General features: G+C 42.8%; 1 protein-coding gene across 6 annotated transcripts in view; it reads left to right on the top strand.

Moving 5' to 3' along the window:
- JAKMIP2 (janus kinase and microtubule interacting protein 2) overlaps positions 1–24,903 on the top strand; it is a 71,690-nt gene that overhangs the window by 10,129 nt on the left and 36,658 nt on the right. For all 6 annotated transcript variants that reach the window (XM_075103055.1, XM_075103053.1, XM_075103054.1 and 3 more), the window contains exon 2: positions 20,364–20,629. In XM_075103055.1, the coding sequence (XP_074959156.1) occupies positions 20,501–20,629 (129 nt within the window). In that variant the 5' untranslated portion in view covers positions 20,364–20,500. The remainder of the gene's footprint in view (positions 1–20,363; positions 20,630–24,903) is intronic.

Genomic DNA, 24,903 nt, shown 5'->3' with positions numbered 1-24,903 from the left:
GGGGGAATAAGCCAGGCCAGCTAGAGCAGCTCTGGAATTCCCAAGTCCATTGATACTTTTTCCTTTGTGATAAGCGTCACAGAATCAGGTACGCTAGTATGAATAGTGAGCAGATTTGCATTAAGCATCTTACTCTATTGCTACGAGGGGAACATCAGCACTTTCAGAAATGCTGATGAGGTTCTGAACCATAGCCTAGGTTCAGTGAGACCACCGAATACAAACTTGGTGAGGGACTCGCCTGACAGTAAGTCATGGAGGCAGAGTCCTTTCCAGAGCTAGCATGTGATGATGATTTTGTTATGAAACGTATGTTTGGTGACACTGCACAACAGAATCCAACCTAGGTGGATCCAGACCCTAGAAGGGTTTGAAGCTTCTTCGGTCTGCTTTGCTTCTCTGTGAAGGAAGCAAGTCTGTCTTTCAACTCTGTAGATCAGCTTGAGAATGGAAGGTGGAGAAGAGTGGCTGCTATCTATTAAGATTTTTTTATCATTATGCTGTAAAAGCTGTTCTGCCAAACAACTAGTTGATGTCAGATTTGGTAAATAAATCTTCACAAAACTCACAGGTGGTGTTAACTGAAGGAACTCTTTTGCTGGTTTTCAACAACATTTAATTAGTGCTTGGTTTGATGGAGTTGCTTGGTTTTGACACAGCTGTTTAATTTTTAAGTGTGACAGTACATAAATCAAAATAGTATTCTCAACAATGATGCATTGATTTCACAACAGCATGGCAATTTAATAAGGCAGTTTCAACACTTCCCAAAGAGAAATACCAAAGTTTCCATTTCTTTTCTGTTAGGCAGGGAAATTCTTAATTTTCAGGATTTCCCACAAACCAGCTCTAGATTTTAAGACTGTATCATAATCCGCTTAGATTTGACCCCCTTTCTTCCCTCCCCCCATCCTGCAGGACTTCCTAATGTTTTTAATGCTGAGAAGGGAAGAGATTTAGAAATTACACAGAGCAGATTTGTCTTACAGTATTAATCATGATCTGGTCTAGAATGTCATGCCTTCAGATTCAATAGGGTCAGTACAATTTTAGGGACAGATGCAGCACTCCGGTTGATAGGGTCATACTGTGAACTTGTGGGCTCTGAAGATCTTGATGTGGTGTGCAGATAATTGTATTTTCTTTATTGATGATCCTGGGGTCTTTGGGGGGACAAAGAAGTAAATGCTGACCAAGAAAATAAAGCATAACCCTCTTAGATTTGGAAACAAAAATACAAGCCTAATGTTTCTCATCACTTTTAGCAGTATGACAAAATATTTTACTTTTTCTACTGCATGTCAGTAAATATTCTTATGACCATGGACTTCCACGTGGCTTTTTAATGCAAAAATACATGCTTGTCTATTGGTCAACATTTTGTGTTCCTAATTCTAGCCTAACCTATGCTTAACATTACTTCTCTCTTTGTTGATTGTACTCGTGCCATTGCTCATATCTAAACCATTGCTTCCAAAAGTGAACAAGAATGCCTTCTATCTAAAAGGAGTTATACTTTGAAGAACTGCTCATGTTTTTGACTTGTGCGAAGGTGCATAGATGTCTAATGCTCTTTTGCCCTCATGGTAGCGGAACGCACTTTATCATCAGTCAGGAATACATTTCTACCTCCCATGGACACATAGGCCTCTGAGAAGTCTTAGGAGAAGAGCATTTGCCATCAAGTAATTTATGTTATGCTTGTGTTTGAGTTACATTAACCATTGAGAGATGCCGAGGAAGCATAGTTAGTGGCTGCTGAAGCTACTTATTTTTTATTTCTATACAGGCAGATGTGTTTTTAAAAACACCGTATGCACTTAAACTTCCTGGAGGATACAGTCTGGCAGAAGGGCAATATATTGTCCTTTGGTTTTTTAAAAGTGGATGCCTGAATAGAATGTTTACTGGTAAATGGAGGTCATCTATCTATTTCACAACTGTATCAACAGTACATACAAGAGTCCAGTAAGTCTCTCAGATGGCTAATAATGAAAATTTCCTCAATGAAGTGTAGTTTTATATTTGTTAGTGAAGATTTTGATCACTAAAAAGAATTCAAATCTTAACACAGACCATGCTATGCCAGAATAATTTATTAGGGTTGTGCATAGGCTTAAGGTGGAGATGTCGTTGGGGGGGGGAATCTTCTGTGATGTCCTTTGCAGGCAGGAGAGAAAGTTAAATAATAGTTTTTAATTTGTTCATTATTAAAATAACCGTTTCCAAGGACCTGCAAAAAGGAGGTATGGATGGCAGGGAACAGTCAAGGTATTAGCAAGTAACTGAAACATTTGGTCCAGGTCTGGTAAAACATTGTCACTTAAGACTTGACAGAAATAATCTGTGTGGTGCTAAACAAAATGGCATCAAATCCTCCATGTATATATGGGAAGTACCAAACTGTTGCCCAAATTAGAAGTCTGCAAACTCAGTGATTCCACTGGTGAAAAATGCAGCGCTACCAAAGAGTGATCTAGGAAACATGAAAACTTCAGGGAATCTTTTAAAATCTGTCCAGAAAAAAGTAATTATATTCAGGTCATAGGACCATAGAATGGTTTGGGTTGGAGGGGACCTTTAAAGGTCATCTAGTTCCAACGCCCCTGCCATGGACAGGGACGTCTTTCACTAGATCAGGTTGCTCAAAGTTCCATCCCACCTGACCTGGCACACTTCCAGTGATGGGGCATCCACACCCTCTCTGGGCAGCCTGTTCCAGAGTCTTACCCATGCTCCTCATAATAAAAAAAATTTCTTCCTTATGTCCAGTCTAAACCAACCCTCTTTCAGTTTCAAACCATGTGCCTTTCCCATCTTATTACTGCAGTTGCATCTTAGCATCATGGGATATGATAAAATTACATGCGGCACATCTCTGTGTGGGGCTCGAAGTCCAGGAATAAACAGTTCCTCACAATTATGCATATACTTTATTAGAAACTGGAAGCAAATATGATAGTTGGCAATACAGCTAACACTTCACAAAACCCCCCAACACTTTATTTTACTACAGAAGTGGTAAAAAAAAAATTGGCATGCTTTACCTCCTGCATTGGAAAGGCAGAAAATGTGTTAAGTATTTGAAATTCCACCACGTGGAATGAGATCACAGAACTGTGCCTGAGCAGAATTTATTCTATTTAGCAATGTTTTGACCTGCTGCTTTTTGATAAAGCAAACACTGTTGCGCATACCATGTTTAGCTCCAGAAATCAGTACAATATGCCTAAAGCAGCTTGATGTGCCTCATAAAACAGAAACCTGGGGTGATAGAATTATCCAAAATACCTCACTATATATTTTATATGTAGATATATGCTTTTATTTAAAACAAAAGCTACTTTTAAATGTAAATTATAATAATGATTGGCTGTAATTTTTCCCCTTGATAAACTTGCATCATGCAATGAGAAACATAGAATTTCTCAAAAGCAGAGCTCAGCCACTGTGTACCAGCTACAGCCAATACTAGCTATTCGGCAAAAGCTACGCTTAACTTCATAAGGGCAGCACTTGTTTCACTTCTTTTACTTTGAATCCAAAGATATTTCACAGATCTCTTAGCTCAGATGCCTTTTTCCTATCTGGGAAAAGGAATTTCTATTTTGAGAGGAGACTGCTGAGTCTATTCTTGATTTTCACAATAACCCAAGGTGTTTTAGGACTCCCGTGGCTGGGTCTGATAAATGTCTGATTTAAATTGTGGTACAATTATATTAATCTCCCTTAAAGAATGCAACACCTGTTAGTGGGTATTTTCTGTTCTTCTCTCCAGCTTGCCCTGCACAGAGTTTTGTCTACTTTGTTCAAAGTTATTTTAATTTGAATCCTAATCTAGTATGCCAAAGACATCTATGATTACAATATGTGTATTCTAGCATTCAAGTCTGTGGTAAAGGAAGTGGAACAGTACTGAAAAGAGGCTAGTCAGCAGAGATGGGATTTGGGTAGTTGTGCCCATCTTCAATATAAATCTAGAGCAGTTGATACCTATACAGCAAACGGGCCTGTTCAATTTTGTTTTACTTTAAACCTAATTTAATGTTTAAACTTTAATTGGGTTAAATGATGCTTCTCTGGATCTCTCTTGGGAGAGGAAATTAAGATGTGTTATTAGGAATAATCTGAATGCTGGTTAACACTGCTGAAGCATTATTAGTCCAACCAGAGCTGAGTTCTCAGCCTCTCACTATCCACCCACCACTACAGCATTCTCGTACGCGTGTGGCGTTGTTCAAAGAGCAAGAAAAAACATCAGTACATTACTTTATTCATTCATCAAGATGAAAGGCAGTATGGCTGATTAAGAGTCTAAAAGTAAATAAAATCCTGTTTTGTTATTTTTTCCTAGGTCCCCTGGCTCAGCCGTAAGTACATCTTATGAATTTGCTTACCCTGGGAGACACATTGGTCTCCTAATTTCTGCTCCTGTTGCAGTCAATGACAAAGTTCCCTTTTACTTTAGCACTGTACAAATGTACTGGTAAAGCAGTTTTCAGCTGAAGGCACTTTTTCATATTTCAAGTAAGACTTTTTAAACTGCAGTTTGATAGACAAGTGGATAACTATTTGATTGGAACTTCTTGTTACAGGAAGGGAAAATGGAGAGCTCAGTCCACTAGTTTTTCAGTGGTTCTCTGTAAGGTTATTTGACGCAAGTTTTCCTCTGAGTTTTGCTATTTCAGATACCTCTTGTGTTTGGTGGCCCTCATATTAGGCAGCTGTTGCATAATTAGCAGAGTCTTTCTTCTTCCTAGAAATGTATGGCTATATGCATATTCTTCTGAAATGAGGCCTGCTGGGAGATGCATTAATGACAGACTGACTGTGATGGCTGTGGTACAGATGCACACTGTATGGTCAAAGTGGACAGTAGCATCTGGGCTGAGAAAAGGGGTAGGTTTTTCTGACTTTTGGAAAGTACTTTGGCAGTAATTGAGATAGGATTTCTGAACAAGTTGTAAGAATATTGGGGCAGAGACTACATTTTATTTTTTCCTCTGTCTTATCCCTGTGCTATGTAATAACTAACTGAGAAAGCCTTAATTCTGGGGATTCGTTAGTGTGTGAGATCACTGCTCTGGATTTGAACTGAAATATTATTGCTGAAACAGGACCTTTTGTTCTGAAATGCAGGTTTGAATTCCGTAGGTCATATCCATCTCCATACATTAAAAGATTTTTTATTGTATTTTGCCTGCTTTGCTTTGTGATATTGATGGTAAATCCCATTTGATTTTCTAGCTAAACAAGGTCCGTGGTTGCCCTCTGTTATACAAACAGCGCTCTGCAGCTGGAGCATGCCAGGGAATGTGGTCTCAGTTCGCAAGTGACCTTCCTCTATCAGCCTCAGTATCAAGCTGCTATCATAATGTCCTGATGCTATCGTTGTAGCACTTCAGAGAAGAACACAGATGAGTAAAGGGCCACAAGAAATGCTGTACCTTCAAATGAGGGTTCGGTCAGGTTCACTGAAACAGCCTCAAAATTCCCTCTTGGATTAAAACACAGGGAAATGAAGTTCCTTTCTTTCCCTCCCTCCTACTGATGCACGCAAGTTTTTGTTGAGTTAAACAGACTTTTATATTCGTAGGTCTCTTTTTAATTCTATTTGAGCATAGGAGATGACGATTCTGTTTGTTTTGTACTTGAAGTAAGTAGAAATTGAAAATCAATGTGCAGCCTGACAATAACACTGGAAAGCTTGCCTGGAATCTAGCATCAGGGCACTGATTGTTCCTGCAAAGCTTCCCCACTGTTGCTGCAGTGTGTACTAGCCCCTTCTTTTCAGTCTTCATTTTTCAGCACTTTGTCCATCTCCAGATAAGCCAGATCTCTTCCAACACTGCAAACCAGATCTCCAAACATTCTCTTTGCTGGCAGCAAACAAACGGAAATAATAATGCTGTCAGATGAAAGTGATCACAGAGATGACAACGATGTTTGTCTAATGCCCAGGATTTTATTTTATACAGTTAACAACCAGATGTTAAAACCCCAGTGCTTGTGTAATATTGCCATTCCTTGCATCATTTGTAAACTAGGACCTTATACTCCTGAAGGCATAGGCACTCGTTTCTCACCCTGTGGCAGATTGTAAGATACTACACCCTAAAAATAAATCCTTGTGATTTAACATCTTGCATTGCCCATGCCTTAGATTTAGTGGCCAGTATCTTGCTTTATTCTGTAGCTAGAAAGCACAATTTATTTGGAAGCTCGATAGCCTCAGAGGCTTTCTGGAATATAAATAGAATAGTTCAGTTGGAAGGGACCTACAGTGATCGTCTGGTCCAACACCTGACCACTGCAGGGCTGACCAAAAGGTAAAGCCTGTTATTAAAGCCATTGTCCAAATGCCCCTTAAACAGTGACAGGTGTGGGGCACTGACCACCTCTCTAGGAAGCCTGTTCCAGTGTTTGACCACCCTCTCAGGAAAGAAGTGCTTTCTAATGTCCAGCCTGAACAACCCCTGATGCAGCTTTGAGCCGTTCCCAGGTGTCCCGTCCCTGGTCCCAGGGAGAAGAAAGAGCTCAGCACCTCCCTCTGCACGTGCCCTCCTTGGCAAGCTGCAGAGGGCGATGAGGTCGCCCCTCAGCCTCCTTCTCTCCAAACTAGACAAACCCAGAGTCCTCTGCCATTCCTCCCAGGACAGGCCTTCCAGCCCTTCACCTGCTTTGTTGCCTTCCTCTGGCTGCAAGCGAGGACCTCCGCATCCTTCTCAAAAGGTGGGTCCCAGAAGGGCATGCAGTGCTCCGGGTGAGGCCGCACCAGTGCTAGGTGCAGCGGGATACTCCCTTCTCTGGGGTGGCTGGCTATGCTGTGTGTGGTGCTCCCCGGGATGCAGGTTGCCCTCTGGGCTGCCGGGGCACAGCGCTGGCTCCTGTGGAGCCTGCTGCTGACCAGCACCCCCAGATCCCGTTCTGTAGGGCTGCTCTCCAGCCACTCCTCTCCCAGTTCATACTTGTGTTGGGTGTTGCTCCTTCCCGGGGCCGAATCTGGCAGGGTAGATGGGACTAGATGGTCAAAAGTAATACATTTTTGTTACTCGAGCATCTGGCCTGTTACTGAGACATCAGCTGTTAAAACTCCTCTCAAATGTGGACTGGAAAAAAAGAAGCTGCCAAACAGGAGGATGTGGAGGTGATCTGTTGCTGCAGTCTTAGTTATGGCTGGGACATGAACTGGACATTTCTAGTTCTGAAACTTGAGATGTTAAAGTGTAAACCCAGGGATGCAGGACCTGACTATTTTAAATCTACTTAGACTGTTAAGAGTGAAGGCATGACTTGGTGCTATTTTTTCAAAACATGAGGTAAGCATCCCCACTTCACATTGAAGTTAGAGACCAAGCGCTGCAGAGAAGCCCTTGTGAATGTTTTGGCACACTATTACCTTTATAAATCTAGTTGTGCATTCCCACAGATGGAGCTTTGGGGGACTTCTGTTCTCTGTAGATCAGGCACAGAGGGGAAAACAAAATACATACTGAACAGTGGGTTATACTCTATTGCTGCCTGTCAGAGCAAGCAGAGCTCTGATGGATGGGAATTTAAATGCTTTCTATTTTCCCACCACTAATGAGAGAAAATTTTTTTCAACTGATGATGATGATGATGATTTTATTTGTTTAAAGGAAAATATTATAGCTGGAATTTTCATAATGCCTAGGAGAGTCATAAGCCCAAATTCCACTGAATATTTGGATACAAAATATGCAGGAGGAGGCTTCTTAGTCTGATTTTTTGGGTCCATTTCTATTGTGTTTGAAGGCCTGATTTCTCTGCCCTTGCAAAAGGCTGTTATGAGCATGTGTTTGGTTTTAGTTTTGCCTTCACTAGGTGCCTGCCCTGTGGTCTCTACCACTTTGAAGTAGGTTTCCTTGTTCCTCAGGAGGCGCAGCGTATATGTTTGTTCATTCATAGTCAAGGTTATTCCTGTGTTGAGACTTATGGATTTTGTGTGTGGAGGCCAAAGAGCACAACACTTCTTAAGGAGCAAGTGAAAGTTAGCTCACGAGACACTCTGCTGTAAGGAGGGGTTAGGCTTTAGAACATGTTTTAAAGGGATTTTTGTTGATTCTCTAAATTCTATGGAAACTGCCATGTTACTGCTTTTCTAAAACATTACTCTTCAGGCTTGCCCTTGTACCTGCTTGCTAAATACAGGCATAAATACCTGTGCTCTTTGACCTTTGAGTAATGATTCCAACTGGCTTTCAGGGGAGCTCACTGCTACAGCCCTAGATCTAAACAGAAACTTCAGAGCGACCAAACCAAAGATGTGGCTTCCAGTGCTAAAGTGGGCCTGAGGAGCACACTCTGCAGGGCCTCCTCCAGGCACTCCTCAATCCAGAGTCTTTGACTGTTCTTGTTCCCATATCACCCAGATCATTTCCAATTTGCGGCATTTTTTGAAGTATGCCGAGGCCTTATTTCTCCTCTGGCTGTGCTGTGTGGAGATGACCTAGAAAGTGCACACTGCTGCAAAACACCGAACTCGCCTCAGCTCTGCTGGTGGTGTGTAGCCTGTGGTGCCACAGTAGGGCTGTTGCTGGTGAACATTGATGTTCCAGCGCTCTTGCCTTAAGAAGTGACAAAATTTCTAGACAAAATCACCTGTTATTTTGAGAACCATCTATTTCTGATACGGGAAAGGTGCCTGGACGTAGCTACCTTTTGGAACCTGGCCCCTGTGGTCGAAGGACAGCCAGTCACTCGTGGCTGCGTGCAGCGGCCCTGCGCGGTTTGTGGCCTGCGGTACAGCTGTGGATGGCTGCGTGTCTCGCGCGTGGCGGGAAGCTGGGTTCCTGTGGCAGAAGGTACGGCTCCGAGAGCACGAGAGGCTGCGGAGGTCATCGGACACTCCATGCCCTGTATTTTGGAGAGTTGATTGAAGATAGTGAGGTGGGCGCCTGAGAGGAAGCAGCTGAGAGAGAGACAAAAAATGATAGGGGCCTAGATGTGCAGAGGTGTGTATGGGCTTGTGGATAGCTTCTTTCCTCTGGCCGCCTGGGAAGGCTGCAGTGCTCCCGTGTGTGGGCTTTCTTGTTTTGGAAATGCTGAATGGCACTGCCCGTGTTCTCACGGTTGGATGCCTGGGTATATGTGATTAGCAGTTAACTGTCTGCGTGCCTCCCCTCATCCTTCCCTGCCTCCCATCCTATACCAGCTCCCTCGCGCACTGAGGAGGAGGAGCAGCACATGAGGGTGTAGAAGTGATTGGGGCAGAGGGACGGCTGGGCCTGGTGCTTTTTCACTTTTTATTTGAAACTGTTTCCCCATAAGAAAAAAGTTTTTTCTTGGAATCCCAAGGAATTCCCAAAATATAGTAGCAGGTCTTTTTCAACTGAGATGAGAAGGAAACTCTTAAGTCCCAGAGGTACCTATTTGTTATAGTTTCTTTTTATTGTTTCATTCTGTACTAGTGGAAAGTTAGCTCTGTGCCGATAGATTAAAAATGGGATTTGTTATATTCTGTTCTGATTTTTGGCTTCTCTGAGGTCATGTTTTGCAGATTTCAAAACAGCTGTAGGCAAGAGTGATGGGAGTGCAACAAATTTTTTTTTTTAATGGCTTGTTAGGCTGGTCCAGTTCTTCTGAGTCACAAGTTGCCAGTGAAACCTTCCTGCATTGCCCGTAGATATGACAGTTTAAACCTGAGGTCAACAGAGAGAGTAAAGTACATCCTGGTCCCACAGAGGATGACGTGCCTGGGATTATTTCCCTCTTTTAAAGGCTTATTTGAGCTGATATAAGTTTGCACTATTGGCAATGTTTTGAAATTCATAGACAAACTACAGAGTAACTGCTAGGCAGAAAAGGCATAGCCTGAAGTTACGTCATTAGATGTACTCACTTGAAAATAGTTCTGTATGTCTAGCCTTAGATAAAAGGTGTATAACATAGTGTGTTTACTGGGGCGGAAACAAAATTTACATCACACACATTATTTTCTAAGTGTCTGACCTTGACCTTCTTTGCACCCACAACCAAGTTACATCCGCCATGTGTACTATGTTTGCTCCCTACATGAGGTTCATTTTGCACGCACAATTTGGGCATTCCTTTTCAAGTGGATCTTGTATGTAGTTCATGGAAAAAGCAAACCCATGGTTCAGAAGACAAAAATGGTCTGGCTAGATTCCTCTAATGCACTTTATTACAGTAAAACAAGATAAAGTGGTTAAGGTTCTTACTACAAATGGGGAGAGTCAAGCCAAGGTACTCTTGCAACACTGGAAGAGAATGATGGCCTCGGCAATCTTCCTGACAAGCTCTCAATAAATACAGGCTCGCCTGTCACATGTTCAAACTGGAGCGTATATGCTTATGACTGTTTGATTGGTACACGCTCGTGCCTCTCCATACCCTGCTGAGCTTCCCCTGCAAAGGGTGTGTTCTCCTGTGCTTGTGCTGTTACTCCAGTGAGACTGGGAAGGCGTTTTATGCGACTTGTGTCATTCATTGCAGACCAAAATGGAGAAAGGAGCCAATTTGGAGCCTTCACCTCTCATGACAAAGGCCTTCCCTAAAGACAGATTGTTTTGAAAAAGCCTGACCCCAACTTGTCAAATTAACATTCAGTATGATAACAGTGATTTTTACATATGTACAGGGGAAGGCAGCAAGAGGGCTTTCTACTGATACTTTTTTAGAAGGCAGCTCCCACGTAACTATAGAAACCACAGTACAAACACAAAGCGTTTTCTCCAGATTCACCTCTGGACTGCCTTGTATATAAGCCTCTTGCTAAGTCCCCCAGTTCAGGGCTGAGCCTGCCTGGTAGTTACACTAATAAGGGCATCCAGTGAATCGTGTCGGAGTGCAGTTTGCATGAGTTTCTAGCCTTGAAAAGTACGGTGGGAAGGCTTTCATACAGGCTGCTGAACTCCACCCTGCCCAGACTTTCAGGTATCTTTAGTGGGATTGTTTTGTCCTGGATCCTTTTAGTTGAGGGGTATGACATATCTTATCCTGATGTGAACAATCATGTCTCTGAACTGACTGCAAAGGCAGCTTCTGAGGGCAAGCCCAGGTGGGAAACCTGTGTTACCAGATGAATCCTGCCCCTATTAATCTGTCCTTGTTGGCCTCGCTACCTCAGAGGCTGAAGACTGTTTAGCTTAAGATCATGCTAGCCTTTCAGTGTGAGCTTGAGGGAAGCAGTATGCAGTGTATTCAGATCCTGCTCAGGCTTGCAGTAGCAGAGGCAAGTCTGGGGTCTGACTGGCTGTGAGCGTGGCTGCCCGACTGAGGTGGATCTGGGTTCTTTTGGCTGAACCCGGTAGGGTTCAGCTCTCAGCAGCCATCCCGGAGCCACCTCTTCATCTGCCAAGAATTCTGATTGACTACCCGCATGCTGACAGGACACGTCTGTGTCTTGTGTTAAGGAATTGCTCACTCAGAGCGTGGTTAACTCAGCTTTCCTGGGAAAGGGTTGCCTGGCTTAAAAAGAAATTTGAAATGGAGCGATTGTTCCCAAGTCCTTAGTGGCAGGACACAGGCTGCAAGAGGGACCAAAAAGAGTGTTCAAAGCCAGCTGCATTCCCCTGCTTTTTTCACCTTCAGCCTGAAATTAGGTTTTAGGGTGTAATCAATAGGGAAGTAAGTGATACGAGAGGGATTGGACTGTCCTTTGTATTCTTTCCTTCTGAGATCTAGGTGTAACCTGTGGAGGCTTTGTGTCTCCTTACGGAGACTAATATACTTCATAGTCAAGGTGCTAGACATTGTTAACTGTTTTCCTGCTCTGCACAAAATTGTGCAGGGGCAATTTAGCAGAGAATAAAAGAGTGAAAGCTACTGATGAAAATGGTTAACATCCCTGAAGCAGAGGCACAGGGCTTTAATGCTTTGATATCTCCACCTACCCGAGGGTACAGAACCAAGTGATTCCATAGGGTAGAGGCTGTGGTGGTAAAGTGCTCGTTTTTTCCTTCAGAGGTGTTTCTATCCCTAGGTGTCTCTTGTAAAGTTAGAGGAAGGTATTTCTCCACTTCTATAATGTGCAAAGCCTGTTTTTGTAAATAAGCTGTTAATTGGCTTGGAGAAAACAAAGCAACCAATGACTAGAGGAGAAAGGGAGAAAAATGCACTAGCCATAGATTATCATGGGGAGCAATGTTCAGAGCAGATTCCTTTGCCACATCGGATAAAGGATAATGGTGTTATCTGGGAGCACATGTAGGCGTAGTTTTCCTCTGTACTTTTGCTAGCATATTACCAAATGGAAGTATTAACAGGAAGGTAACCTAGAATGCCATGGAAAAGAAAGAACTAGAGCAAATAGCAAGGAAAGGAAAAAAAGAATTTAGAAAGGAAAGCATGGAAGCCAAAAGAAAAGCAACAGCAATGGGTGAAATTTGTAGGAAGGAAGGAAACCAGAAGATTGAAGAGACTAGGTAGGAGAAGCTTCTAGTGGGATTGCTCATGCAGTTGTACTTGTCTTTTTACATTCAGTCTTAAAGATTACAAAGTGCTTTCCTCAAGGCATTTGGTTTTTTATGGCTTGTACTGCCATGGGAAGCAGCGTGCCATTATCTGCACACTCAATGCATGTCATGCTATGAGGCTGATATTTGCTTCAGACCTCTGAGAGTGTGAATATAAATAAACTTCTTCTACCTGCTTATATAATGCAGCTAAGCCTGAACTGATCTTCACAAAAAACAAACCGGAAAACCAAAAAAAACCCCAACAAATGTTGAGTTACAAATGTGCCTTTTCATACACTAGCAGTTCTAAGTGTAGCCATGATCTCTTGCTGATAAATACAGCCTATAGCAATCTGTTACTACTTGTCCTAAAAAGTGTCGCAAATTCTTCAGTGAATTCATTTAGATTTTCATTCAAGATGCATCTCAAAAGCAATGTGTGTAGCTGTTACTTCAGAATTTACTGGATGGATTTTCTGGGGAGAGGGGCAAAATAGAATCTTTCCTTGTGAGCTCCAGACTGAATTTATTGTGCTTTAGTAATGGGTTTAATCCTGCCATCTTGGATGGAAATCTACACATAAGATTTAAAACATAATTTTTTTTTAAGCCCTGTTTTGCTTAACCAGAGGTTCTTGTGTCTCCAGAGGCTCTAACAATAACTCCTACAGATTACAGGGACACGTGCTGGTAGAGGGCAAAGCTGATAGGAGACACTCCAGCTGCTATTGTACTTGCCAGTCATTCATCATCAATAATTCTGCCGGTCTTTTTGCTTACAGACATCTGACAGACACTTCTTGCAATCTCTAAATAGTTGCATTGCCAAATAGACTTACCCAGTTTTGAAATAGTTATTAGGGTGATATTATTCCCACGATCTGGGAATGCTGTGGTGTTTTTAATTTCCTTGAGTTGATATGTCTAATGGCATCAGCACTGTGCCTTGTGTACTTCCTAGAGATGTCTGTATACCAAAGGCTGTGTCCCAGTGAAATCAAGGGAATGTATTTATCTAGGGAACTAAACTGTTTCTTCTCAGACTTAAGATCTAGGGTTTAATTGTGTGTACTGCTGAGAACCAGTATATCTTTTGGCTCCCCTCCTTTCTTTGGAACTGAGAATGCTCAGCGTAGTAAGGACATGGCAGCCAGTGCGATTAGCCTCCTGACTTGCCTATATTTCCACAGACTGCTCTTCAGTAATATAATTAGCACCCTGTGGGGAGTATATGGTATTGCAAGATATCAGGGATTTTTATGAAAGGTATTCCCTCACTGCAGTCTGCAAGGGTCTGTGAGCAAGCATTGGTAAAGCAGATACTTAGAAATACTTTGGCATAAAATTCAAGCTTTATGCATTAAAAGCAGTATGATGGAGAACTGACAAACTCACTGGGCCCTTCTCTCTGAAAAAATGGTAGGCCACCTTGAGAGGTGAAAAGATACAACTTTGGACATCTGAATATCACAATGCTCTTTCAGTGAGAAAGAATTCCACAGATAGAAGGTAATTGTTGCCTAAAATATTAATTTCCTCACAGTAAATGGAAGTTCCATTGAAAAAGCAGTTTCAGGGGATATTTTTTTTGACTAACCTCACTCTACCTATTTAGAGCTGCTCTACATAAAATAGAGTAGTAACATATCTTTACAATTACATATCTCCCCATGTCTCAATGGGATACTCATTCAAATCAATAGACTAAATTTGTAAGGTTGATCTGGTGTGTTATCCCTTGTGTTAGAACAGAATAGTTCAGTTGGAAGGGACCTACAGTGATCGTCTGGTCCAACACCTGACCACTGCAGGGCTGACCAAAAGGTAAAGCCTGTTATTAAAGCCATTGTCCAAATGCCCCTTAAACAGTGACAGGCGTGGGGCACTGACCACCTCTCTAGGAAGCCTGTTCCAGTGTTTGACCACCCTCTCAGGAAAGAAGTCCTTCCTAATGTCCAGTCTAAACTTCCCCTGACACAGCTTTCTTTGTTCTCTTGCTGTGGATTTGGGTACCATTGTGTTGATGTAAGACAGGTGAATTCCTGGGAGCAGTTATTTCAACAGTATTCAAAGAGAAGGAGGAAGCGCTTGTGCCCCTGTGACTCATCTGTTTTCCTTTTTGCTTTAAAATCAGTGTCAGTCCTTGGTTTAGTTATAACTGGTCTAACCAACCCCTGTTTTGCTGTTATTTGGGAAGGAGAGAAGGTTTGTCTATCTACAGAGAGATGTGAAAACTTAGCAATGGAAGCATTGTTTTTGTGTACTGTGCACCTGTCCCAAGATTTTGCATCAGTAAAACTTATTCCACACATCACTTATACTGGGAGGTGTAAGAAAATGGCTGAAAATCTCCACTGGTTGTAGAGCAATACCCTAAATAACTGAGTAGATCTCTTGTTGGATCTAAGGGTAATATTCCCATGCAGGAAGTAATTTTTTTTTCTCTAATTTATATGGTATAACTGGCATCTCTCCATGACTTCAGGGGAATTATTCTGTAGCTACACCAGTGCAAATCATATTGGCATTATCAGAGACATTTTGAGACAGCTGCCAAATGCTTTTATTAAAGCAAAAATTGGGAAAAAAGCTTAAAGCTCTGGTATTGGGCACTGAAAACCACATTCAGACTGCAGAGCAAATGTGCCCCATAGCTTGCTTTGAAGTCTGGTTCTCTGGCCTGATGTCCAGATCAAGAGATGCTATAGGAATATGCTGTGGTCCTCTTACAAACTATGCAGGTTTCCTTTCAATGGAAGCTAAGGTGGGGAAGTGATAACGTGACCTGTGGCTGCTACACTTCTGTGCAGTCATTCCTGTTACTAGATAATTCCCAAATAGAACTGCAGCCAGTCCCATGAGCTGGGACTTCTTGAAATTAATTGCCATTAATACCTGAAGTGCTTTGTTCAGCTCTGGTAACCCAGCTCAAGCTTTCCTCCGTCAGGTAAACTGATACGGGGTGGTGGATGTGCTGTAACTGAAGGACTTGCCATCTTCCAAGGTGTGCATGAGCTTCAGAGGCGTTTAGGGCCTCCCTGCTGTTGCATCAAGGCTCAGGGAGATGTATACATCTAGTTTCAATTGAAGAAACTATTGGAAGATTGAGGACAGTACTACTTGTGGGTTTATTCCTGTTTCCAAGCTCCATTTAATTCTGGCAAATTGAAAGATTTTCTTTGTTTCTGAGAGACAGTTCAGAAAAGGCAGATGGCAGTCTGCAGTGATTTCAGCAGGAATAAGATTGTGGCCCTTTAGGATGCACTGTTTGCACTGACTGCCGAAGAGCAGTTGCACGTTCATCAATCATTCTGCCATCCTTGACATCTGCTTCATCCTTATGCTGTACAGACTTTCTCTTCATTCACCAGGATCGTTGCACGCAACACTGAACTCCCAGTGACATTATTCCCAGCTCTATCACATTCATTCTTTACAAGCCAGGTAGACAGAGTGCGTACCCATGCTTGTAATTTGATTTTTATATGGTTCTGGTGCTTCCTAGTTCTCAGTACTTTGCAGGCTTCAGTTATTAAAGGATGCCTTTTGCTTTCCAGAGCAAATCTTCATGTTTTGACCAATCATCAGTTGTATTAAAGTGCAAACTGCATGCAAAATAACAGAACTCCTGAAGTTGTTATTTATATATTGTTAGCACCGTGTCTGAGAGCTGGACCTGACTAGAAGAGCCTTGAGGATAATATTAAACCTGACAATGCTAGTGGAAGCAATGAACCATGTAGGCTTGCAGTAAGGAAGAAAGGGGACTCATAAGCCAAAAAAAAAATCAACATTCAGTTTCTAAACCATTTTGTTGCTGGTGTTTTGTCACAGGAGAATGAGAATAATTTCATTCTTTATATCCCACTTTTCCTTTTACAGGAGTAGAAAATGTTCTGCTTTGTCTGTTTGTCCTTTCCTGCTTTCCTTGAAGTCTTGTCTACTTAGCTCATGATCCACAGCTCAGCAGCTCTGATTGTCGGTCCTGGGGTGCCACACTCGGTGGTTTCATGGATTGCCTGGAAGAGTCCAAAAGGTTTGGAAAAGAAGAGGGGAATGGAGTGGGCAGTGGAATCTGGGGAGAGCAGAGAGCAATGAGAACAAAGGCAAAGACTATCTAAACCCTCATATTTGGCCATAAGATGCTTGAATTACAAATAAGAAGGATACTTGTTACATTTATGCAGTAAAAAGTCTAATTCAGAACATGGTGCACTGAACACATAGATTTACAGAGTGCTCTCAGCTTCGTGCTTGTGCATTTGTCCCCCAGCTTCTGATTTTAAGAACTTGACCGACATTCACAACTTCAGGATATTCTTCCACTGGGGAAAAGTCACAGGGAATTCTGTTGCTGTTCAACTGTCCCTACATTTTTAAAATAGCAAAAATAGCCACTTTCTTTCCTAAATACCCTTACCCATACTTCCTGTAATGAATCTTCATTCTCTATCATTGAGGCTTCCAGCTGTGTGTGGGGGGCATAAAGCTGATAAACAGCTGTGCCCCTTCAGTGTGTGCACAGAGAAAGGCAGGAAGGCTGTTAGTTAAGCCAGGAAACTCCAGTGGTAGTAAGGCAATCCTAGAGGTACAGTGTGGTCCTGTTTGCCCATGGTGTGCATAACGCTGGTGGTGCAGGCTTTGTAAGTGACAGCATCCAAGGGCTCAAATGAGAGCAGGGCTATACCCTTCCTGCGAGGGCGCCTCAGCCCGTGCTGAGCAGAGCCCTGTAGGACACTGATCTTCAAAAAGGTCTGTGAGAGGTGAAAGCTGGAGAAGTGAGGAAATTTACCAGAGAATTGCAAAGTACTTTTTAGAAAGAAAATACAGATAAGGAAGCAAAAATGGAGATGAAGTACATGACAGCATTCTGAGTTTTACAATATGTTTTGGGCAGTGTTGCAGGCTACAGTGCCCACATTCATTGCTGACAGAGCAATGCTTTGCAAATAGTGGTTTTTTCCAATTAGCTGGAGGGTAACATCTTCTGGGGCTTGTTCTGGAAGAGGAGGCGAAAATGAAGCAGCCTGCTCTTTCTGCTCAAAGGAGTATATGCATACATGTGTGTGCGTGTGTGTGTGTTTAGCTTCATATACATGTTGTATCTGCTGTAACATCAGCTCTATTAATGTATTCTAGGCCTAATATCATCCCCTGGCATCCTGGGAGGTAGTTATTTTCAATAATCGAAGAAGAATAGCACTAGAAGATGGAAGTGACCAATTAGGCCCCTCACTTTTTCCTCTGTGGTACCGTGCTTTTCCTAGGCTTGCAAACACTTCTGTTTCTGTTAAAGCATTTTCCTCTGTCAGGAATGATTCCTGGAGCCCATCTTGCCAGTAACAGAAATTTTGTCTCAGTTCCTTTTTCTTTTTTGGGTGGATAATCTTCCCCTAATACATCCCTATGTGATTACCTTTCTAAATTTCTTTCAGGGGAAAGTAGAAAAGCCTGGCAACAGTAGAGCTGTGGCTGACTACTGACTGATTCCACGTCTGGAAAGAGGCAGCAGAAGTAATCACAAGAATTCCCCAGTAAATAGCATCCAAGTCACATTTGGGCTATATGGCCATGGTGCATTCGTACAAGTTTCTATTATCTCAGCACTACAGCGTATCACCCATGCCTCTAGAATGGCTTTGTATACAAATGCTAAACCTGTGTTTTACATCTGCAGAGAAAAAAATACAAATGCCTGTTTGATTAGCTGTTAGGGAGTAAATTACCCTTTGGTAGAAGCCTGAGAATGTGTTTTTCCGCAGCTCATTCTGGATTTTCCCTTTACTGTGCTCTTTTCCTAACTCAGGTGTGCATGCTCTGTTGCCATCTGACTGAGCTTTTTTGCTGCTGTTCCAGTCTGCGCTGTCCATATGCAGTGGCTGTTTGGGAAGCGCTGCAGTGTTCCGTCTGCAAGGTGATGATATCTGAATTATCTGTCTTTATTCTTTCAAGCCTAAACGTCCAATGTATCTCATTCCTGAATGAAAACATGAATCTTTTATGAACTGCCACTAGGCTCTGGGACGATGACCTGACAGTGGCTCATTGCACGACGTGCCGTGGTGTCTGTGACTGTAGGGCTGCCCTTGGTGCTGTGTGTCAGCTGCAGTGGTATTGAAGGGTGCCAGTTGTGAGGGCAGCCTCAGCCAGCGAGGGCTGCTACGTGTGCTCAAAACCTCTCGTGCCTTCTGCTGAAGAGGTCTCTGGGCCAGAGGAGTCTCTGAAAGTGCTTTCTGCTTTCAGGGTGGTTAAGGATCTTAAACTATACAGCAAAGAAGCATTTCCCCTATGCAGGAGATAATCTGCTGTGATTTTTTTTTAATCTGTTGTCCTTACTGCTTTGCTTATGTATTATTTTCTTTCTCAAAAGCCATGCTTTGCATGATTAATCTGGTGAAAGTGTCATCCCTTGCTCAAACGCAACAAGTCTTCATGTATTAGTATTCATTTGGCATTGACAGCCAAAGATTTCTGCTTTCTTGACCACTTCTGTCCCATCTGGCCTAATTTTTTCCAAGCCAGCACTAAATCAGGTTTGTGTGGGCTGTGTCATGTGATACCTGACAAGAACAAGCCATTTTTATTAACTGCTTTCCAAAGCCCATTTTCTTTCTCTTTCATCTGTACTTAGAGGAGGCTCAGCTCTGATGTTGTACTGTTGCAGCCCTCATGAAAAATTCTTCATGTAACTAGCATGATTAGACCCTTTGTTACCAGTATTGAATATGAGGCACTGTGGGAGATATGGATCAGATCCTGCTCTCATTTGTAGCTGTACATATACAACGCAATGCCAGGATTTCAGAGGTATTGTAACTGGGCACAGCATAAGAAGCCCTGGGTGATACAGGGCAGTGTTTTCAGGATAGCAGGATCAGTATGGCAAGAAGTGAATATGCTTTCTTCAGTTTACAATGACATTCTTTGCTGAGGATTCTGCTATTGTCTCGAAGGATGTGTGGCATTTCTGCAGGTTTTTTGGATGTGGTAAGGATGTCAGCGTGACTGTGTGAACATGAACGTGGCACCACCTGAATTCCTGTTCAGCACTGAGATAGATGGACACGGGCATTTCTAGAGAGCTTATCAAATCCATGTTTATTTTGCAGGTAGACAGAATGCCCCTTTATCTGAGGCTGTCAGTCAGTGCCAATAACGAAGACAAATGCTAAAATAAAATATAAAAATTAAGTTTACAGGACAGAGAGACACTTGTGTTCATAGTGGTATAGAAAAACCCCTTGGCTTCCTGATCTGCTGATGTACTTGCGCGTAAGTTTGCTATATCACTTTGACTTAGGATAGAATTATCCCCCAAAAATTCAGTTGATAGAAACCATTGGTGGATTTATTTTTTTTTTCAAAGGAGGCAGTTTCTAGTCTGATACAGGCTTTTGCATGTTGTTGGTTCTCTGCTTGTGCAGAGACCCAGAATGCTGGTGAGGACTTCAGCACTTCCCCTCTCTTCCTGTGGCAGGTTGTAGGTGTGTTGTGGAAAGCCTTTGAGTTTGGCACAGGATCTTAGGGGGGATCAAGGGTTAGGAAGGGTAGGAGGAAGATACTGTTGGCAGATCCTTGAGACCAAAGTGCCTGCTTTGTGGTTACCTGCGACTGCAAGGCTTGGATGAAATGACCTGTCCATTCTAGCCCTGTGCTCTCAACAGCACTAATCCTTACGGTAAGCAAATTCTTATTTTCATTGTATCATACCCCTCTCTGAGAACAGAAAAAGCACATATATGGAATTTCCACTAGTACACCAGACTTGCAAACAGAAGCCTGATTGTGCTGCTCTCCTTTGCAGGTGTTCAGACAAAGATTGCAGTTATTGGAGAAGTGAGCTGTCTCTTGTGTTCTGTAACCACGTGAGCTGTCATGCTGCAGTGTCCACTGACAAATAATAGTATGTCTTATTTCTCGCAGGGCTTCCAAAGCAGCTGAGTCCAGGACCTTAAGGAATGTCACTCAGTAGGTGCTGAACTAACTGGCACTGAAAGGAACAGAAAAAGATGGCAGTCCATATTTGAAATAAACACGTGGACTCTCGCTTATAAGAAACCATGTCAAAAAAAGGACGTAGTAAGGGCGAAAAGCCTGAGGCACTGATTGTTGCCCTACAGGCTGCCAATGAGGAACTCAGGACCAAGCTAACAGACATTCAAATCGAGCTGCATCAGGAGAAATCTAAGGTGAGTGAGGGTTTGGTTTAAATAAGTGCCTGTGCTGAAGGAAACACATGGAAAAAGTAGTATCACAGCAATCAACACATGCAATGCAACTCCTTCCTAGAAACAGTGGTCTGATTCTTTCCCCACATACAATGTTTTCTTACTGTGGATGTCCTGTTGCTTCCATGGAAAAGACTCTGTTTTACCAAGGTACAAGTTTAAGAAGACTCTTGCCCTCAAATGGAGCAGTATGTCTTTTGTAACATCTTTGGCCGTATTCCAGTTAGTGCATTTCATCCTATCCACTCAGTGTTTAGAAACTGTGTAGTGTTGCTGTTTTTTGAATGGCTGGTATTTCGGGAAGACATGCCTTTATTTCAAAGTTGAAGAATTCCTTAAATGTATAGCATGAGAGTCCATGTGAACCCTTGTAATCCATTTGCAGTGCAGCCAAACTGTATGGTGTACTCTAGGATATGTATATGTTGTTTAAAGCTTGTTCAGGTACTAATGGTCTGCTAGAGTTAGTCTCAGATATGTAAAGTTAGTCTAAAACCAGCTGAGTATTATGCACGCAGGGTATAGCTACGGCACTATACTATAGACATAACTGTGAAGGTCTGAGGTGCCTCCAGTATACTCTAGAAGCCTTTGTTACAACCTCAGGGTTGTGCACTGCGGCTTCAACTCTTGCCTACATCTTCTGCTGAGTTTTTCACTCTTTTCCTGCCTTGTCTATGCTAAGGCAGCCCTTGCAGAACATATATTTCTTTACAGTGCTACAGCTTTTGTAACCTGTAAAAAGGTAATGGGCTGGGTGTTATCTGAGTATAAAATACTGGCTGTTGATTTACACCTATTCTGCACATACGCTGCCCGCATTCTTTTAAAGTCCTTGCAAGCAGCCGGAATTTTCCCACAGGTGATGCTGAAGTGGCTTTGCAAAGAAGTGTACTTTTTGCTCTCCACAGTGTTGCTCCCTCTTCATTTAGAGATGCTTCTAGTGTCAAGCACAATACAGAATCACAGAATGGTAGGGATTGGAAGGGGCCCTCTGGAGATCATCTCATCCAACCCCCCTGCTTGAGCAAGTACACCCAGAGCAGGGTGCACAGGACCACATCCAGGTGGGTTTTGAATATTTCCAGAGAAGGAGACTCCACAACATCTCTAAGCAGCCCCTTCCAGTACTCTGCCACCCTCAAAGTAAAGAAGTTTTTCCTCATATTCAGGTGGAACTCCCTGTGTTCCAACTTGTGCCCATTGGCCCTTGTCCTGTCGTTGGGCACCACTGAAGAGAGTCTAGTCTCATAATTCTGACACCTGCCCTTCAGGTATTTACAAGTATTGATGAGATCCCCCCTTAGGCTTCTCTCCTCCATGCTGAACAAACCCAGATCTCTCAGCCTTTCCTCATAAGAGAGGTGCTCCAGTCCCCTGATGATCTTGGTAGCTTTCTGCTGGACTCTCTCCAGTAGTTCCCTGTCTGTCTTGAACTGGGGAGCCCAGAACTGGATGCTGTACTCCAGATATGGCCTCACTAGGGCAGAGTAGAGGGGGAGGATGACCTGCTGGTCACATTCCTTTTAATGCAGCCCAGGATGGCCTTCTTGGCCACCAGGGCATGTTGCTGGCTCAGGGTCAGCTTGCTGTCCACCAGCACTTCCAGGTTCTTCTCAGCAGAGCTGCTTTCCAGCAGGTCACCCTCAGCCTGTGCTGGTGCGGGGGGTTGTTCCTCCCCAGGTACAGAGCCTTGCACTTGCTGAATTTCATGAGGTTCCTCTTGGCCCAGCTCTGCAGCCTGTCCAGGTCTTGCTGGATGGCAGCACAGCCTTCTGGTGTATCAGCCACTCCTCCCAGCTTGGGATCGTCAGCGAACTTGCTGAGCTGACACTCTATCCCTTCATCCAGATCATTGATGAATATATTGAACGGGGCTGGACCCAGTACAGACCCCTGGGGAACAACACTAGTTACAGCCTCCAACCAGGTTCCACCCCGTTGAGCACGACCCTCTGAGCTCTGCCATTCAGCCAGTTCTCAATCCACCTCACTGTCCTCTCATCTAACCCACACTTCCTTAGCTTGTGTTTTATAGTCAGAGTACAGCTTTTGTGCAATAAACCTGTATGTGGCAAGTGCTAAAGTTCCCTGAACATGAGTGAGACTAGGGCAGTCTTCAAGTTTGGCACTGTGTTCTTTTAAGCAGCGAATACAACGAATGTCTGTTTAATAGCTCCTGGTGAATTCTTATGAAGTGGACTGGAGACAGTGCTAATGCAGTCAGGCATCCCCCACCTGCAGTCTGGTGGCAGCCACATTTCCAAAGGATGATGCCTAGCAATATATTGTTTTTCCAAACGGAATATAATTAAGTCCATCAACCTGTCTCTTTGATTCATTCACAGATAAGCACATATCCTGGGCAAATAAGCCCAGAATGACTTGCCTCTAGCTTCCAAACCTGAATAACCACAAATCCTTCATCCTCTAAGAGGTATTTTTCATAAATTCTTTCTTTTAGGGACAGATGTTCATACCGATATGTCAAGGTTAATCATACTGGTAATCTCAGACAACTATTAGCCAGTGCAATGGAGGTTGGTTTGTATAATTTAGGAGAAGGTAAATGAAAGCAAGAATAGCCAGTTCTGTGTTATCAGATGTTCTGAGAATCTCTGGGGGCATTCTCCCTTCACCTACCAGTGAGATTTATAGCCGTTAATTTGCAACCTTTTAAAATAAACAAGATTTGCAACCTACAACAAAGTGGACATAATCACTCTTTCAAACTCATTCTGCATCCTTTTCTATCATAGATGGTCAATGACAGTCTTGGAAAACAAAAATGTTTTTGATTCTTTTGTTTTCCCTGTAAGCTTTGGCATTCATGTGTTGCACAGAGGCAAGGCTTTTAGTTTTTGTCTTAAGGAGCCACAGGCTGGCTGCCAGAAAACTGATGGGCCAGGGAGCTTCTGTAATGATTTTCACTATATTCTGAGTCTTGCTGCTTTTGTCATCACTACAGCTATGGAATTCCAATATGGAAGTTGCCAGTGCAGATTTTTGTTACTAGAGTCACTTCAAGGGTGGCCCAAAATAATGAGAGTTACAAGAGTAGGAACGTCTTGAAAACTAAACTAAAAAAAGCTTATCTGAAATGTATTTAAATGTGCTTGACTAACACTGGAAAGGAGGTGAGCAGAACGTGAGTGAAATAATGAAATTGCTCGCATGCTTTAGTACCTCTTGGGATGCCCATCCATAGGTGCTCTCGTCCGTACCTGTGACGAAATGGGACTGAGTGCTCAGGGTATTAAAGGAAGTGGCATCATGGAGTAGCGGGGGGCTAAAAACTGCAGTCTCAGGAAGTAGATCATGCTTCTGAATTGTTCCGTGGTTTGGACTGAGAGTAGCAGACATCATTGCAAATTTTATTTTAATCTGGAATTCAGATTTTAGCTCTTTCCTCCTCCAGGTTCAGATTGGACATCTTGGTACAACCACATCTGTAAAATCAGGTTAGAAATAGGATGCCAAACTGGGCAGTCACCCACAACATCAGGGGCTTTAAGAAAGTGTTCATCCTACAAAGGGGTCAAACAAATAGGATCTTTGGACTTTTCCTGTCTCTGCTAGCAGTGAGTTCACTCTACCAATGAATCCAAAGAGGGCAGAAACCTCTGGGCCATTGTGGTCTTTTATTGAACAAGTCTCTCTTCCGTTACTTCAAATGTAATGATCTCTTTCCCACAGGGCTCTCATTCACTTTCCCTTTCATCCCATCAGAATGGTACATCTACAAGTCAGCCTAACATCTGATGCCATTTCAGTTTAATAAACTAGTCAGCCTGGAAACTGACAGCCATAAAACCAGGCATCCCAGAGCTAAGCTGGGATTCTACTCAAGCCCTGGCTGGAGCCATTGTGGATACCCAAACTACTTGGAAAGTTTAGATGTATCTATGTCATGCCAGAATGGATCACTTACAATAACTGCACCTTGTTTTGCAGTACATTCAACTACCTTTTTAATAAACAGGAAGAGATGTGTTACAAGAAAGAAAGAGGGCGTTAGGCTAGTTTTTAGTCACAAGTGTTCAAAATCAAGGATGAACCTAGAATGAAAAGGAGTGAAGGCAAACAAAAAACCTGTCCTAAGGACTTGAGGGCTCGGGGGCTAAGGTTATGTGTGGCTTTCTTTTCAGAAGTGATCTATGTAGTAAAAGCATTCTAACTTTTCACATTAATCATACAGATGTGATTAAGAGAGACTGCTTTTTGGTCACTGGCTG

Source organism: Phalacrocorax aristotelis, chromosome 8 (assembly GCF_949628215.1).
Source record: "Phalacrocorax aristotelis chromosome 8, bGulAri2.1, whole genome shotgun sequence".
NCBI lineage: Eukaryota > Metazoa > Chordata > Aves > Suliformes > Phalacrocoracidae > Phalacrocorax > Phalacrocorax aristotelis.
This window is presented reverse-complemented; position numbering and strand designations above follow the sequence as displayed.